General features: G+C 49.1%; 1 protein-coding gene across 1 annotated transcript in view; it reads left to right on the top strand.

Annotated features, from left to right (window-relative positions):
• The window catches only part of DCDC2B (doublecortin domain containing 2B), a 46,188-nt gene that overhangs the window by 5,539 nt on the left and 27,319 nt on the right, over window positions 1–13,330 (top strand). Inside the window, exons 4-5 of the mRNA XM_032228158.1 lie at window positions 263–394; window positions 1,992–2,138. Coding sequence (XP_032084049.1) covers window positions 263–394; window positions 1,992–2,138 — 279 coding nt within the window. The remainder of the gene's footprint in view (window positions 1–262; window positions 395–1,991; window positions 2,139–13,330) is intronic.

Here is a 13,330-nt window from a genome sequence, read left to right as displayed (position 1 = left end):
ATGAACATGGGGCCAAACCCTTGTCCCCTCCTTCAGTTAAAATTCTGCCAGAATCTGGCAGAAATAGAGATAAATAAAGACTCACAGACTTGAAATTCTCTCTGCTCTTGAGTCCAGATGTTCATCTGTGCTCCATTTATATAATTTTATGAAGTCCAGATCCTCCCACAGCTGAATGAGAGGGAAAGAGGAATAGTTGGGAGTCTTCCCTTAGGAAGCTCCGCAGGGAAGGAAGCTGGGATTTCTGCTTCTGCCATTCTAGCGTTTTCCGCAACGGAGACCTGCTGAGCCCCCCCTTCCGAATGGTCCTGGCCAGGAGCGCCCTGCAGGAATGGGGCATCATCCTCGGCCACTTGTCAGAAAAGGCAAACCTGTGCACTGGAGCAGTGAAGAAGTAAGTGCTGTCTGCAGTTTTTAAATTATCCTTGGCTATTTCTTTTTTTTGGGGGGGGGAGGGGAATCAAAGGCTCTGCTGCCCCCTTGCTAGCCCAGAACTAGGCTTGTCCAGCCCCCCAAGTTCTCTGGCTTAAAGTCTGGAGGGGGCTGCCTCCTGGGGGTCTCTCTGCACGGGGATCCTGGCAATGAGCCAGCTGGGTATGATTTGGGGGAATTGTGAGCTTTCTATGTCAAAAATCAGCTCAGCTTGCTTTATACCTTTTAATCTGGGATTTACTATTTTTACAAATAACTCAAGGCAGTGAACGTATCCAGCACACATGCCTCCTCCTATTTTCCCCACCACAACAACCCTGTTAGGTGGGCTGGGCTGAGAGAGAGGGACTGGCCCAAAGCCACCCAGCTGGATTTCATTGCTGAGAAAGGACTTGAACCACTAGATCAAACTGCCTCAATTGTCCCAGCTTCAAATTAAATAAGTCCAGGCTTTTGGCAAAAGGACTGAGAGTGTGAAAAAGGAATCTCAATTTCAGGGAAGGGAAAATCCTGAAAACGACATTTTTTCTAAGACAGATGCAATTCTTTTGATCTTTTTTGCCTACATACCATTCATGTATGGGACAGTATAACTTATTGTGAAAGTAGGCAGATCAGCTGAGGTGTCTGGGGCAAATTGTTGGAGACCTCTCCTGCTCCCCACAAAGCCCATTGCCAGAACAGAAGCTCCTTGGATCAGCTGGGCTTTAGCAACACAACTTCCTCCCATAAAAGCCAGAGCCAAAAGGAAAAAAAATAGACGGCTTCATGTTATATCAGAAGTGGCTGAAGAGGAAACAAGCTCATTGGCAGAAACAGCCATCGGGGGTTCGGTTAACTAGGTTTTTGCATAATGGTGGCTGTGGGAGCCAAGTCCACCTGCAAAACACAAAACAGAGGGATCAGTGGGTTTAGTTTACACTTTTTTGGTTTCCTCTTTGGTCTTTAAACAGGAGGAAATTTGTAGAAGATGTCACATCCTTTACAATTCTCTGGCTATGTTTTCACAGAGGTTTTACTTGGTCAAATAAAGCTCCAGCAGGTGCTTTTACCCATGTGATGAACTTGTCTAGTGTCCATCTTGGTTGGTTTGTGATTCAGGTCTTGGGAAACCCAGCGTACAACTTAATATAGTGCTCCATTTCAGTAATGGGCAAATTCAATAGCCAGGTTATTCACATATTTGTATTCACATAGAACTGTTTTGTATGTAACATGTATGTATAATTGTGCTGCAAAATTCATCTTGAAGTTTGAATGTCCAATTAAGCTCTACATTTTAGGCAGCACTGTGTAGGGTCTAAAAGCTGGTAAACATTGTGCTTCATATTTAAGTTCAGAATGATAGAAAATAGAGAAATTTATCTGCAAGCTTTTACACATTTTCATGGAAACTCATCCCATGTGCTTCAAAGAAGCTTTCTTAAAGGCTGCTTCTCAATCATGACAACTTTAAGATGGGTGGGCTTCAACTCCCAGAATTCCCCAGCCAACCTTGCTCCTTCCTCAGATTCTTCCCACTTTTCATGAACTTGTTTCTGCTGTGCTTTTCCTGCCAGGCTCTGCAAGCTGAACGGCGATCTCATCTCCCGGGGGGAGGAGCTGGTGAATGGCGAATATTATGTGGCTGTGGGTCTGGAGAAGTACAAAGATTTGCCTTACTTTGAATTACTGGTGCCTCCCAAAATCCCTCATCATCCCTTTCGGTAGGCAATTAAGGTGCTTTTGCTCAGCTCAGCTTTTTTAGTTGGGTGCCAGGTGGTAAAAGATGGATTTAAACAGCAGCCAATCTGGCACACGTCCAGATGACTGAATCGACTTGACTAAAATGCAGCAGCAGGCTCCTTTATGCAGAATACAATCTCTTAGAACAGAAAAAATTGGAATTGATATAGAGCCAAAAGCAATTAGACAAACTGCTGTGAGGTACAGAATTAATATCGAGGATATACAACTATTTACTAAATTTTGATATGGCAGAGGAAATAGTAAAAGGAACAATGATAGCCTGGGCTAAAAATATTGGTCATAATATTCAGCTGGAGGATTGGGAAAGAATTTGGATAAAAATTACACAATGACAAAATCCGTTGTGTACAAAGAAAACCAATACAAAATGTTTTATCAGTGGCATTTAGCCCCCATGAGATTGGCAAAAATGTATCTGAATTTAAATCCAAACTGTTGGAAGTGTAGACAGGCGCAGGGTACCTTCTTTCATGCATGGTGGTTATGCCCGAAAGCTAAAAAATATTGGGGCCAAAATACAGGAATTACAAACACCCAAATAGAGCTCAAAGCAGAATTGTTCCTTCTGGGGATTATTAAGGGAAAGTATACGAAAGGGATAAAATATTTAATCTTGCACATAATTGCAGCAGAAAGAATAGTGCTCGCACAATGTTGAAAAAGTGATACCATGCTGACAGACTGTTTGATAATCCAAAAGATTTTTGATTGCGCAGAGATGGATAAACTCACCTTGGCATTAAGGGACAAGGAAGACTCAGAGTATTGTAGTTTGCGAAAACTGATATCAATGGATAAATAATAGGAACATGAATTCATTTCATTTCATTTCATTTATTATATTTGTATGCTGCCCTATCCCGAGGGACTCAGGGCGGCTAACAAGCGGGGGGGGGGAAGGGGAATACAAACAAGAGACAAACAAGCAAGTTAAAAACAACGCAACAATCACATCAGATTAAGTAGGGCCGGGAACTCATCAGCCCCAGGCCTGCCGGAACAGCCAGTTCTCCTGTGTGCTGCTTGGGGAATCCAATCATGGGTTAACTTTGTCCATTAGCCTAGAGACTGAGTATGCAAATCTTGACCATGCCTCCTCTGACTGGACCGGATCAGTTTTTTTACTCAGTTCAGCCTAACGAGACGCATTTCAATTTTCTCTTTAGACTAATCGACAAATTTCATCTTTAATTGGATTCTGCAGTCACACATTACGAATTAATCTTGAATATTTCTTCAGAGGTGGAGGCGGCAGTTCGCTGCAAGCCCAGATCCTCCCTACCAGCGGGTTACTTGCCTAAGATCGGGGGCTGCGAGGTCCATAGGCTCTTCAGCTGGGACATAGCAGCAACGCTTGCAGGGTGGAGTTGGAGCCCCCCCACTTGAGTTCTGTGCGTGTCCTGGGCCGGTGCGCCGCCCTGTGCTATATTACGCCGGGAGCAACCCTCCGCTGAGGTGCGGTTCAGCCCAGGCCCCTTTTCCTTGCTGCGCTGTGCTATTTTGGTGAGATCTGGGTCTTTTTCGCCACGGGCTTGTGGCTGCGAGGCTTTCCAGCGGCCGTTCATGGCTGTGCCGGTTTGAATCTCCGCACTCTCGGAGATGGCTGCCATTTTGGTTTGGGCCTCTGCGCATGCGCAGGAATTGGCCGGAGAGGGCGGAGCGTGTGATTTCGGGCCCTGGCGTTGGCGCCGTTCCAACGGACCTCCTCTTTCTCACTTGTGGCTTGCTGAGTCAGTCAGTCTCAGCCAGTTACTGTTGCACGTGGCGCTTTGTGCGGTGGAGCCTTTATTCATTTTACGAGGTTGAGCCTTTCCAAATCTCTTCCCTCTTGTTACAATGGCAGACCAGTCTGGGTCCAAAGGTATTGGGGAGCCAGTTTGTGAGCCCCGTTCCCCTGGCGAGGGGGGGGGGCTAGCCCTAGGCCCGGCAGGGCCGCTACTCGGGCCTCCAGCCATAGGCCTCAGGCCTCATCCGCCATTAAGGACAAATCCCATAAGCGCAGGGATAAGTCTAAGGCCCCATCTAAGGCCTCTGAAGCACCTCATGACTCGCCCCTGGTACTAATCCTGCAGCGTGCCTCTCCTGCACGCCCTACAGAGCAGGGTTGGTCGCCTGATATTCAATTACCCCGGGCTCCCGTTTCTGCAGAAGGGGGTTTGGGGCCCCAATTCCCTCTGTCTCTCTCGGAGCTAGGTGGGACTTCGGCCCATTCGCCTCCACGTGCAGGGCCTTCTGCTACATTTACCCCTACTGCTGCAGGCCTCAGGCCTATGGAAGGCCAGGATTTGGGCCTTCATCCTGATTTATACCAAATGATATCTGCAGCTATTTCTAGGGGGGTGGATGCGGAGCTGCTTCGTAGAGTCCAGCCTCCTAGAGCCACTGTGGCCCACGCTGGGCCTGATCCCCAGCCAGTGCAGGGAGATTCCTCTGTTCTCCAGACTGACCCACCCTTGCCTCTACCCTCTGTTTATAGCGAGGAGTCAGCATTAGTGGAGGAAGGCAAGGTTATTGACAGGGAATTTTCTGATGATGAGGGCTTGCCCCTGGACCAGCCTACTGCCCCTGGTTTATTTCGACATTCTCTCTTTAAATTATTACTGTATAAGGCCAAAAGCACCACCCACATGGGGGAGGCAGCCTCTAAGGACAGCACGGCTGTAGGATTAGATGCTACTGAGTGACTCTTCGCTGAGCAAGTGGCTTTGCAGGATGTTATTCCCTCGCCCAAGTTATTTCTTGATCTGATTCAAAAGCAATGGGATGAACCGACTGCGGTTAACCCACCTAGCAATGGGGATAGGAAAGTCTACACCTCTACTCCTGAGTTGGAAGCTCTTCTCCAGTTTCCCACAGTTGATGCTCCTATTGCTGCCCTCGCCTCTCCAGCATTGATTCCATCCGAAATTTCGGAGGGCCTGAAGGCAGAGGACCGTAAGGCCAAGACAGTTATTCGCAAGACTCATCAGGCTGCAGCCTGGGCCTTGCAGCAGCGTCCATTTTTAATAGGACTTCCTTGGTCTGGCTTAAACAATTGCAGAGTAGGCTTGCGCCGGAGGAAGCGCACCTTCACCAGGATATTACCAAATTACAGGCAGCCTTAGAGTTTTCTGCAGATGCCACCCTTAGTGCAGTGAAGTTCGCCTCTCGAGCCTCTAATGTGGCATCCCGGCGCTTGCTGTGGCTCCGCCATTGGCAGGCTGATGTCAAGTCCAAGTGGCGCCTTGCATCCACGCCCTTCAAGGGCGGTGCCTTGTTTGGGTCTGTGCTGGATCCCATCCTCATTGAGACCAGGGATAAGTGTAAGGTTCTTCCTTCCACCGGGGGTCGGGTCCATAGACGACAACAGCCTTACAATAGGCGACAGCCCTTTTGGGCTGGGGATTCTGGATTCGCCCCTGCTCCCTATGTTCCCCACTACAACAGGGGTTTCTCCCAGTCACAGGATCGCGGTCAGGATCGCGCGGCCACCAGGGATAGGGGTCGCCAGCAGAATCAGGCGCAGCCCCAGACTAGGAGGCAGTTTCGTGGAGCCGGAAACCGGTCCTTTCGGAGGTACCGGTGACTCGCAGGGGGAGGAAGCCATAGGGGGGCGTCTCCTGGCCTTCACCCATCAGTGGGCAGAGATCACGTCCCACGCCTGGGCCCTGCAGGTCGTGAGGCTGGGCCTCACTCTAGAATTTCTCTCCATTCCCCCGAGACGGTTCATCAAGTGCCCCGTACCCGGGTGCCCAACAAAACGGCGACTCATGGACGCTGAAATACATCACCTTCTCACCATCAGGACAGTGGAACAGGTGCCAAGGGGTCAGGAAGGCCTAGGATTCTATTCCATCTTGTTCCTGGTGCCCAAGAACTCGGGGGGATGGCGGGTCATCCTAGATTTGAAAAGGCTCAATCGGTACAGCAAATACCAAAAATTCAAAATGCAATCTCTCAAAAGCATACTGGCCTCTATCCGCTAGGGCGACATGATGACATCAGTCGATATCAAGGAGGCGTACCTCCACATGCCCATATATCCGGCACATTGGCGTTTCCTACACTTCCAATTCAATGGCCGTCACTTTCAATACCGGACCTTACCCTTTGGCCTCTCATCAGCCCCGCGCACGTTTACGAAACTCCTGGCAGTTGTAGCGGCATCACTGCGCTCGGTCCCAATACGAGTGAATTGTTATTTGGACGACATCTTGGTCCTGTCCTCGTCCCGGAACCAGGCCCTACGAGATCTGCAAATCACGATGGACTCGCTGCGCAGTCACGGGTTCGTTCTCAACCTTCCCAAGAGCCACCTGCAGCTGACCACGTCGCTGCTCCACCTGGGAACCATCATCGACTCAGTGTCTTGCAAGGTCTCTCTCTCTCCAGAGAGGTGACAAAGCATCCAGCACCTGGCCACTCAAGTTATGTCCCAAAGACTCTTGCCGTTGGCGACGCTGTCCAAATTGCTGGGAAAAATGATATCTTGCATCAACGTGGTTCCCTGGGCCAGATTTCATGCGCGCCCACTGCAGTGGTTCCTGCTCCCCTTCCAGAGGGCACAGACCAGCCATTCCCAATCCAAGGTTCGGCTCCCACACAAGCCTCTCACATGTCCCTTCGTTGGTGGACGTCCTCCAAACTCCTGCAGGGGTGTCCCTTCAAGGAACCGGACCGCATCCAGATTACAACGGATGCCAGCCTGTTTGGATGGGGGGTCCACGCCCTGGACCGTGTAGCTCAGGGGCGCTGGTCGAATCAGGAACTGTCGAACAGCATAAATTGGCTAGAACTACGTGCCATCCGCCTAGCCCTCCTGGAGTTTCGGGATATTGTCTCACACAACCATGTGTTGGTCTTAACCCACTCCAAGGCCCTGATGCTGGAGGCGGAGAAGTTACATCGCTGGGCGGAGACCAAGCTCTTGTCAATTCGGGCGGAGCACATCTCGGGTGTGGCCAACACACAGGCAGACTGGCTGAGCAGAGCCACGGTGGATCAAGCGGAGTGGCAACTCCACCCCGACCTCTTCCGGGAACTCTCTCGCCGGTTCGGCTGTCCCGAGGTAGATCTGTTTGCACAACGGCACAACACACAACTTCCGAGGTTTTACGCCAGGTACCAGGTCCCCGGAGCGGAGAGGGTGGATGCTCTACGCAGTCCTTGGCCGGCCGGCCTCCTTTATGCCTTTCCCCCTCTCCCGATTCTTCCGTTGGTCATCCAGAAGTTTCTGACAGAATAGGCGGAGGTGCTGTTGGTTGCGCCAATGTGGTCCAGACATCCCTGGTACACAGACCTCGTGCACCTGGCGGTCTCGTGGCCATGGAGGATTCCGGATGACCAGATCCAGCTCAACCAGGGGGCTCTCATCCATCCGAACCCCTAGCTCCTGCAGTTAGCCGTGTGGCACGTGAGCGGGCTATTCTGACTGGCCTTCACTATTCGAGTCAAGTGATTGATACTATCCAGGTGGCCTGACGTCCATCCACTACTCGTATTTACGAGGCCACCTGGCAGGCCTTCTGTAGGTGGTGCCATCGTACCGGGGCTGACCCTATCATGGCTTCGGTGCCACAGGTCTTGGACTTCTTACAATCAGGACTTAATAAAGGCCTCGCACCTAACACGCTCCATCGGTAAGTCACAGCATTATCCACGGTGGTGGGAGGCGGCCAGGGCCATTCTTTGTCCCAGCATTCACAGGTCAAGGCTTTCCTGAAGGGTGCGACAAACTTGAGACCTCCGACAGTCCACCGTTATCCTACCTGGGACTTGACCTTGGTGCTCAGGGCTCTCATGTCTGCCCCGTTCGAGCCTATCCGATCCATCAACCTTCGGCTGCTGACACTTAAGACTGTGTTCCTGGTGGCCATTACATCGGCCAGGAGGGTTTCGGAGTTGGCGGTGCTGTCTGTGCGTGCGGATCTCTGCATATTCCATCCTAACAGAGTAGTCCTCCATTTGGACCCTTCCTTCCTTCCGAATGTCAATACGTTGTTCCACAGGGCTCAGGAGCTCGTCCTTCCAGACTTTTGCCCGCACCCTTCCCATCCCCAAGAGCGCCAGTGGCATCATTTGGATGTTCGTAGGACCCTCCGACGTTATGTAAAGCGCACGGCTTCGTTCAGAAGATTGGAGGTGCTCTTTGTTTCCTTCCAGCCGTCGTCCATGGGACAGAAGGTGTCCTCCCACACCATCGGCCGATGGTTGAAGGCGTGCATCGCTTTGGCGTACGACAGTCAATCCTGACCGGTTCCCAGACGTATTACGCCTCATTCTACCAGAAGTGCGGCTACCACGGCGGCCTGGGCTACGCAAGCCTCGGTGGAGGAGATCTGCAGGGCAGCTACTTGGGCGTCACCCTCGCCATTTATTAGACACTACAAAGTTGACGTATACGCCTCGGCTGAGGCCTCCTTTGGGCGGAGAGTGTTGCAAAGGGTTATTTCGTCTGCGGAGGATCCTGACCAGCCTAGCTCCCGCCCTGGGACTTAATTGCTTTGGGATGTCTCATGATTGGATTCCCCAAGCAGCACACAGGAGAACGACCGTTGACTTACCTGAACGGTCCTTCTATGTGTGCTGCGAGGGGAATCCAAACCCGCCTGCAGTTTCGGCTGGCCAGGGCTTCTCCTTGACTTTGACTTATGATTAACCTTGACTTTCGCCTGACTGGACTTTCTCTGGACGTGACTTAATACCTGCGTGGCTATGGCCATGAGTGACATTGGCATGCATATTTCATCGGCTGACTTCGTGCAAAACTGATCCGGTCCAGTCAGAGGAGGCTTGGTCAAGATTTGCATACTCAGTCTCTAGGCTAATGGACAAAGTTAACCCATGATTGGATTCCCCTCGCAGCACACATAGAAGGACCGTTCAGGTAAGTCAACGGTCAGTCTTAGTGGCTTTGCGGAAAGCTGGAAGGGTAGTGAGGGTCCGGATCTCCACGGGGAGATCGTTCCAGAGGGCCGGAGCAGCCACAGAGAAGGCCCTCCCCCGAGGGGTCGACAGTCGACATTGGCTAGCAGATGGAATTCGGAGGAGGCCTAATCTGTGGGATCTAATTGGTCATAGGGACATGATCGGCAGGAGGCGGTCTCTCAAGTACCCAGGTCCAATGCTACGTAGGGCTTTAAAAGTAATGACTAGCACCTTGAAGCAAGTCCGGAGACCAACAGGCAGCCAGTGCAGCTCGCGGAGGATAGGTGTGACATGGGTGTACCGAGGTGCACCCACAATCGCTCGCGCGGCTGCATGCTGGACAAGCTGAAGTCTCCGAATGCTCTTCAAGGGCAGCCCCATGTAGAGCGCGTTACAGTAGTCCAGTCTTGAGGTCACAAGGGCGTGAGTGACTGTTCTAAGAGCCTCCCGGTTCAGGTAGGGTCGCAATTGGTGCACCAGGCGAACCTGGGCAAATGCCCCTCTGGTCACAGCCGACAAGTGGTGTTCTAAAGTCAGCTGTGGGTACAGGACTCCCAAATTGCGAACCCTGTCTGAGGGGCGTAAAGTTTGACCCCGCCCAGCCTGAGAGATGGAATACAAGGCCAATCTTTGGGAGGGAACAGCAACAGCCACTCGGTCTTGTCAGGATTGAGCGCAAGCTTGTTCAACCCCATCCAGATCCTGATAGCCTCCAGGCACTGACACATCACTTCAACCGCTTCACTGAGTTGGCACGGGGCGGACAGATACAACTGTGTATCGTCCACATATTGATGGTATTTTATCCCGTGCCGGCGAATGATCTCACCCAGCGGCTTCATGTAGATATTAAACAGGAGGGGGGACAGGACTGAACCCTGCGGCACCCCGTAGTTAAGGGGCCTAGCGGTCGATCTCTGCCCTCCGACCAACACTGACTGCGACCTGTCCCAGAGGTAGGAGGAGAATCACCGAAGAACGGTGCCTCCCACTCCCACCTCCCGTAACCGCTGCAGAAGGATACCATGGTCGATGGTATCGAAGGCCGTTGAGAGGTCAAGGAGCACTAGGATGGAGGCATGGCCCCCATCCCTGGCTCTCCAGAGATCATCGATCAGCGCAGCCAAAGCAGTTTCTGTGCTGTAGCCAGGCCTGAAACTGGACTGAAAGGAATCCAGATAATCAGTTTCATCCAAGGACCGCCGGAGCTGAAAGGCCACCACTTTCTCAACAACCTTCCCAACAAAGGGGAGGTTGGAAACTGGACGATAGTTACCCAAGATGGCTGGATCCAAAGACGGCTTCTTCAGGAGGGTCTCACCACCGCCGCCTTTAGGAGGGGCGGGAAGGATCCCTCCCAGAGAGAGGTGTTGTCTATCGCCTGGATCCAGCCACGTGTCACCTTCCTGCTGTTCGCGACCAGCCAGGAGGGACAGCTTAGAAACAGATGTATAGATATAGGAATGTATAAAAATGTATTTGAATAACAAATGGTTATATTAGGACTGTCAAAAAAGATTGTAACTTTTTTTCCACTTTTTGTTCCACCACCTCTGTTTTCAATGTCAAGTTAGCATTGGCATCATTAAGAACCTCTACAGTATCTTCCAGTCCAGAAATATGTTCTGTTAATACAGTTACAAGTCTCAGCATGTCGTCTCTAATTTTACCAACCTTAGCATCAAATTTCTCATACAGCTCCTGTTTAAGTCCTTTTATTTCACTTTTAATTTCTTCTTTCATTTCTTTTATTTCCTCTTTTCTCTCCTGCTTTACCACCTCTCTATTATCTCTAAACTTATCTTCCATTTTAATTGTCTGTGCATTAAGAGCCTCGCTTAGATTACTCAGGAAAAATTCTTTCGTTAACACATCCCCAGCAGGGGGCGTAGGAAGCGGAGGCTGCAGCTTTATGCCAGGCACTGAAGATGTGCCCCTGGAAGTAGAGGGTGACGACTTCAAGTTAATATTTGGTTTTGAGGCCATTTCAAAATTTATCTGCCTGCAGTTAATAAAACTCTATTGCCTGAATATGCAGCTTTAAGTAAAGAGGCTGAGTTCCCCTTTTATTTTGAAGTTTAAGGCTTGGCAAAACTTTCAGTGAGTAAACATTGTAACAAGACCGTTCAGCAGATTCATCACCATTTAACTTCCAGATAAGCAAGGTTAATGAAGGAGTAAAATTCTTGTAAAAATGAAACTAAATAAAAAGCTTCTGCTGGTCTATTGTGAAACCAAAACATATGATAAGCAATCTCTTTTGTTTTGAATTCTTGTGAGCATTAAGAAAAAGTGTTCGTTATTACCGGAGAAACCAGCCTGCTCGGCGCCATTTTAAAAGCCTCTAAGTAAATAATTTTTCGGAGGAGAAAATGAAAAGAAGCTAAAATGCTGATAAACAATTATTGTCCACGCAAACGGATTCAGCTCGTGATAAGATTAAATCAAACAAAACTTTGAACAGAGTGGGGGAGACCTACTTTGTCCTGCACAAGGCAGTTTGAAGTTCCCAGCACGGACAGCCGTTCTGCCTTGGGCTAGCCCCCCTTTCCCTGCAAGCACAAAAGCTGCAAAAATCGAAGAGCATTTGCCAGCAAAACAGTTTCTTCTTTCCTTCTTGCCTGAAGGATAAGAAAACCTGATAAGACGTCAGATGGAAGATCCTCTAAACAGGTACGTAGCCAGGAATTCGGAGGCCGCTGATTTTTTGCTGCCACCACCAGCAGGCTCCTCCCAGAAGAAAATGCTGAAAAAGAAATTATTATGATACAGTACCGACAAATGGAGTTCGCATTAAGAGTAAGGGGGCTGCGTGAGGAGAAACAGGAGAGCCTGAAACAGATCCTATCGGAAGCTTTTGACCGCCTGATGGGAAGACCAGGGATCAACCTAGACTGGCAAATTGACAAAGCTTACCGCGTTAACTCCTGGCTGGCAAAGCAGAAGCAGCTTCCTCGAGACATCGTTATATATTTTACTACAAGAGAGCTTAGAAATATGGTACTGCAAGCGTCTTATAACACTAAGCTTCAAATTGGCGGTCAAGACCTGGCTGTTTTGAAAGAGATACCACCTCAAATGTTAAGAGCCAGGAGAGACTACGCTTTTTTGGTTGAAGAACTCAGAAATAGTCAGATACAGTATAGATGGGATGCACCATTTGGCATCATATTTACATTTGATAAGCAAAGGTACCGCCTCAACTCGGTATGGAAAGCCCGAGATTTTTATTATAATATATTGAAGGCCGGACACCCTGCACCATCTGGACCTAGAGAAAGACCACAAGAAGGACAGGATAGACAGCAAACTACACAACCACCAGACAAGATGGAGCATCTCTCTTCTCTAGAAGTGCAAGGTGCTATGGAACCAAGACCTAGCCGCATGACTACTAGACGTATGGAGAAACAAGCTAAAAAGCAACAGCATCAACAATCATCGGCCATCGATCAAGGAACTACAATAACAAATCTGGAAGCAGTGGGAGGAGCTAGACCTAAGGTTAAACAGACCATGCAGGAAGCTCTAAAAATGCTTCAACCAACCAAAGATGACAACTAAGATTTTAACATGGAATGTCAACGGACTGAATTCTCCACAGAAGAGGAAGAAAATATTTCATTATCTCAAACAGTTTAAGAACGATGTAATTTGTTTGCAAGAAACTCATATCAAGTCAACTGATCAAAAATATTTGATCAACTCAAAACTTGGTCAACATTTTGCAGCTTCCGCTATGGAAAAGAAGAATGGTATAGTTGTATACTTAAGAAAAGATATGAAAGCTGAATTAATAGAAGCAGATCCCTTAGGAAGATATATTGCTTTAGACTTAATCTTAGAAGGGAAAAAGACATTACTTTTGGGAATTTATGCTCCCAATCAACAGCAAGATAGATTCTATAGAAATCTTTATGCTAAATTAGTACAGTGGGACTATAGTTCCTGTATACTATTGGGTGACTGGAATGGAGTGATAGACACTAAGAGAGATAAGAAGATTTCCCGCCTAAATACCAAGATGCGAGCAAAGTTACCCAAATCTTTCTTTGACATTATGGATGATTTTGAATTGAGAGATATTTGGCGAGAAAGAAATGCAGAGGAATATGACTTCACCTTCTTCTCGGACAGGCATCAATCCCTTTCAAGGATTGATTTTATTCTAACCACTAATGATTTGCTTTCTAGGGTCAAGAAAACAAAGATTGCGGCTAGGGTCCTTTCGGACCATAACCCA

This window comes from Thamnophis elegans, chromosome 12, assembly GCF_009769535.1.
Source record: "Thamnophis elegans isolate rThaEle1 chromosome 12, rThaEle1.pri, whole genome shotgun sequence".
In the NCBI taxonomy this organism is placed as follows: domain Eukaryota; kingdom Metazoa; phylum Chordata; class Lepidosauria; order Squamata; family Colubridae; genus Thamnophis; species Thamnophis elegans.
The sequence above is the reverse complement of the archived record's forward strand: the minus strand, read 5'-3'. Positions and strand labels throughout refer to the sequence as shown.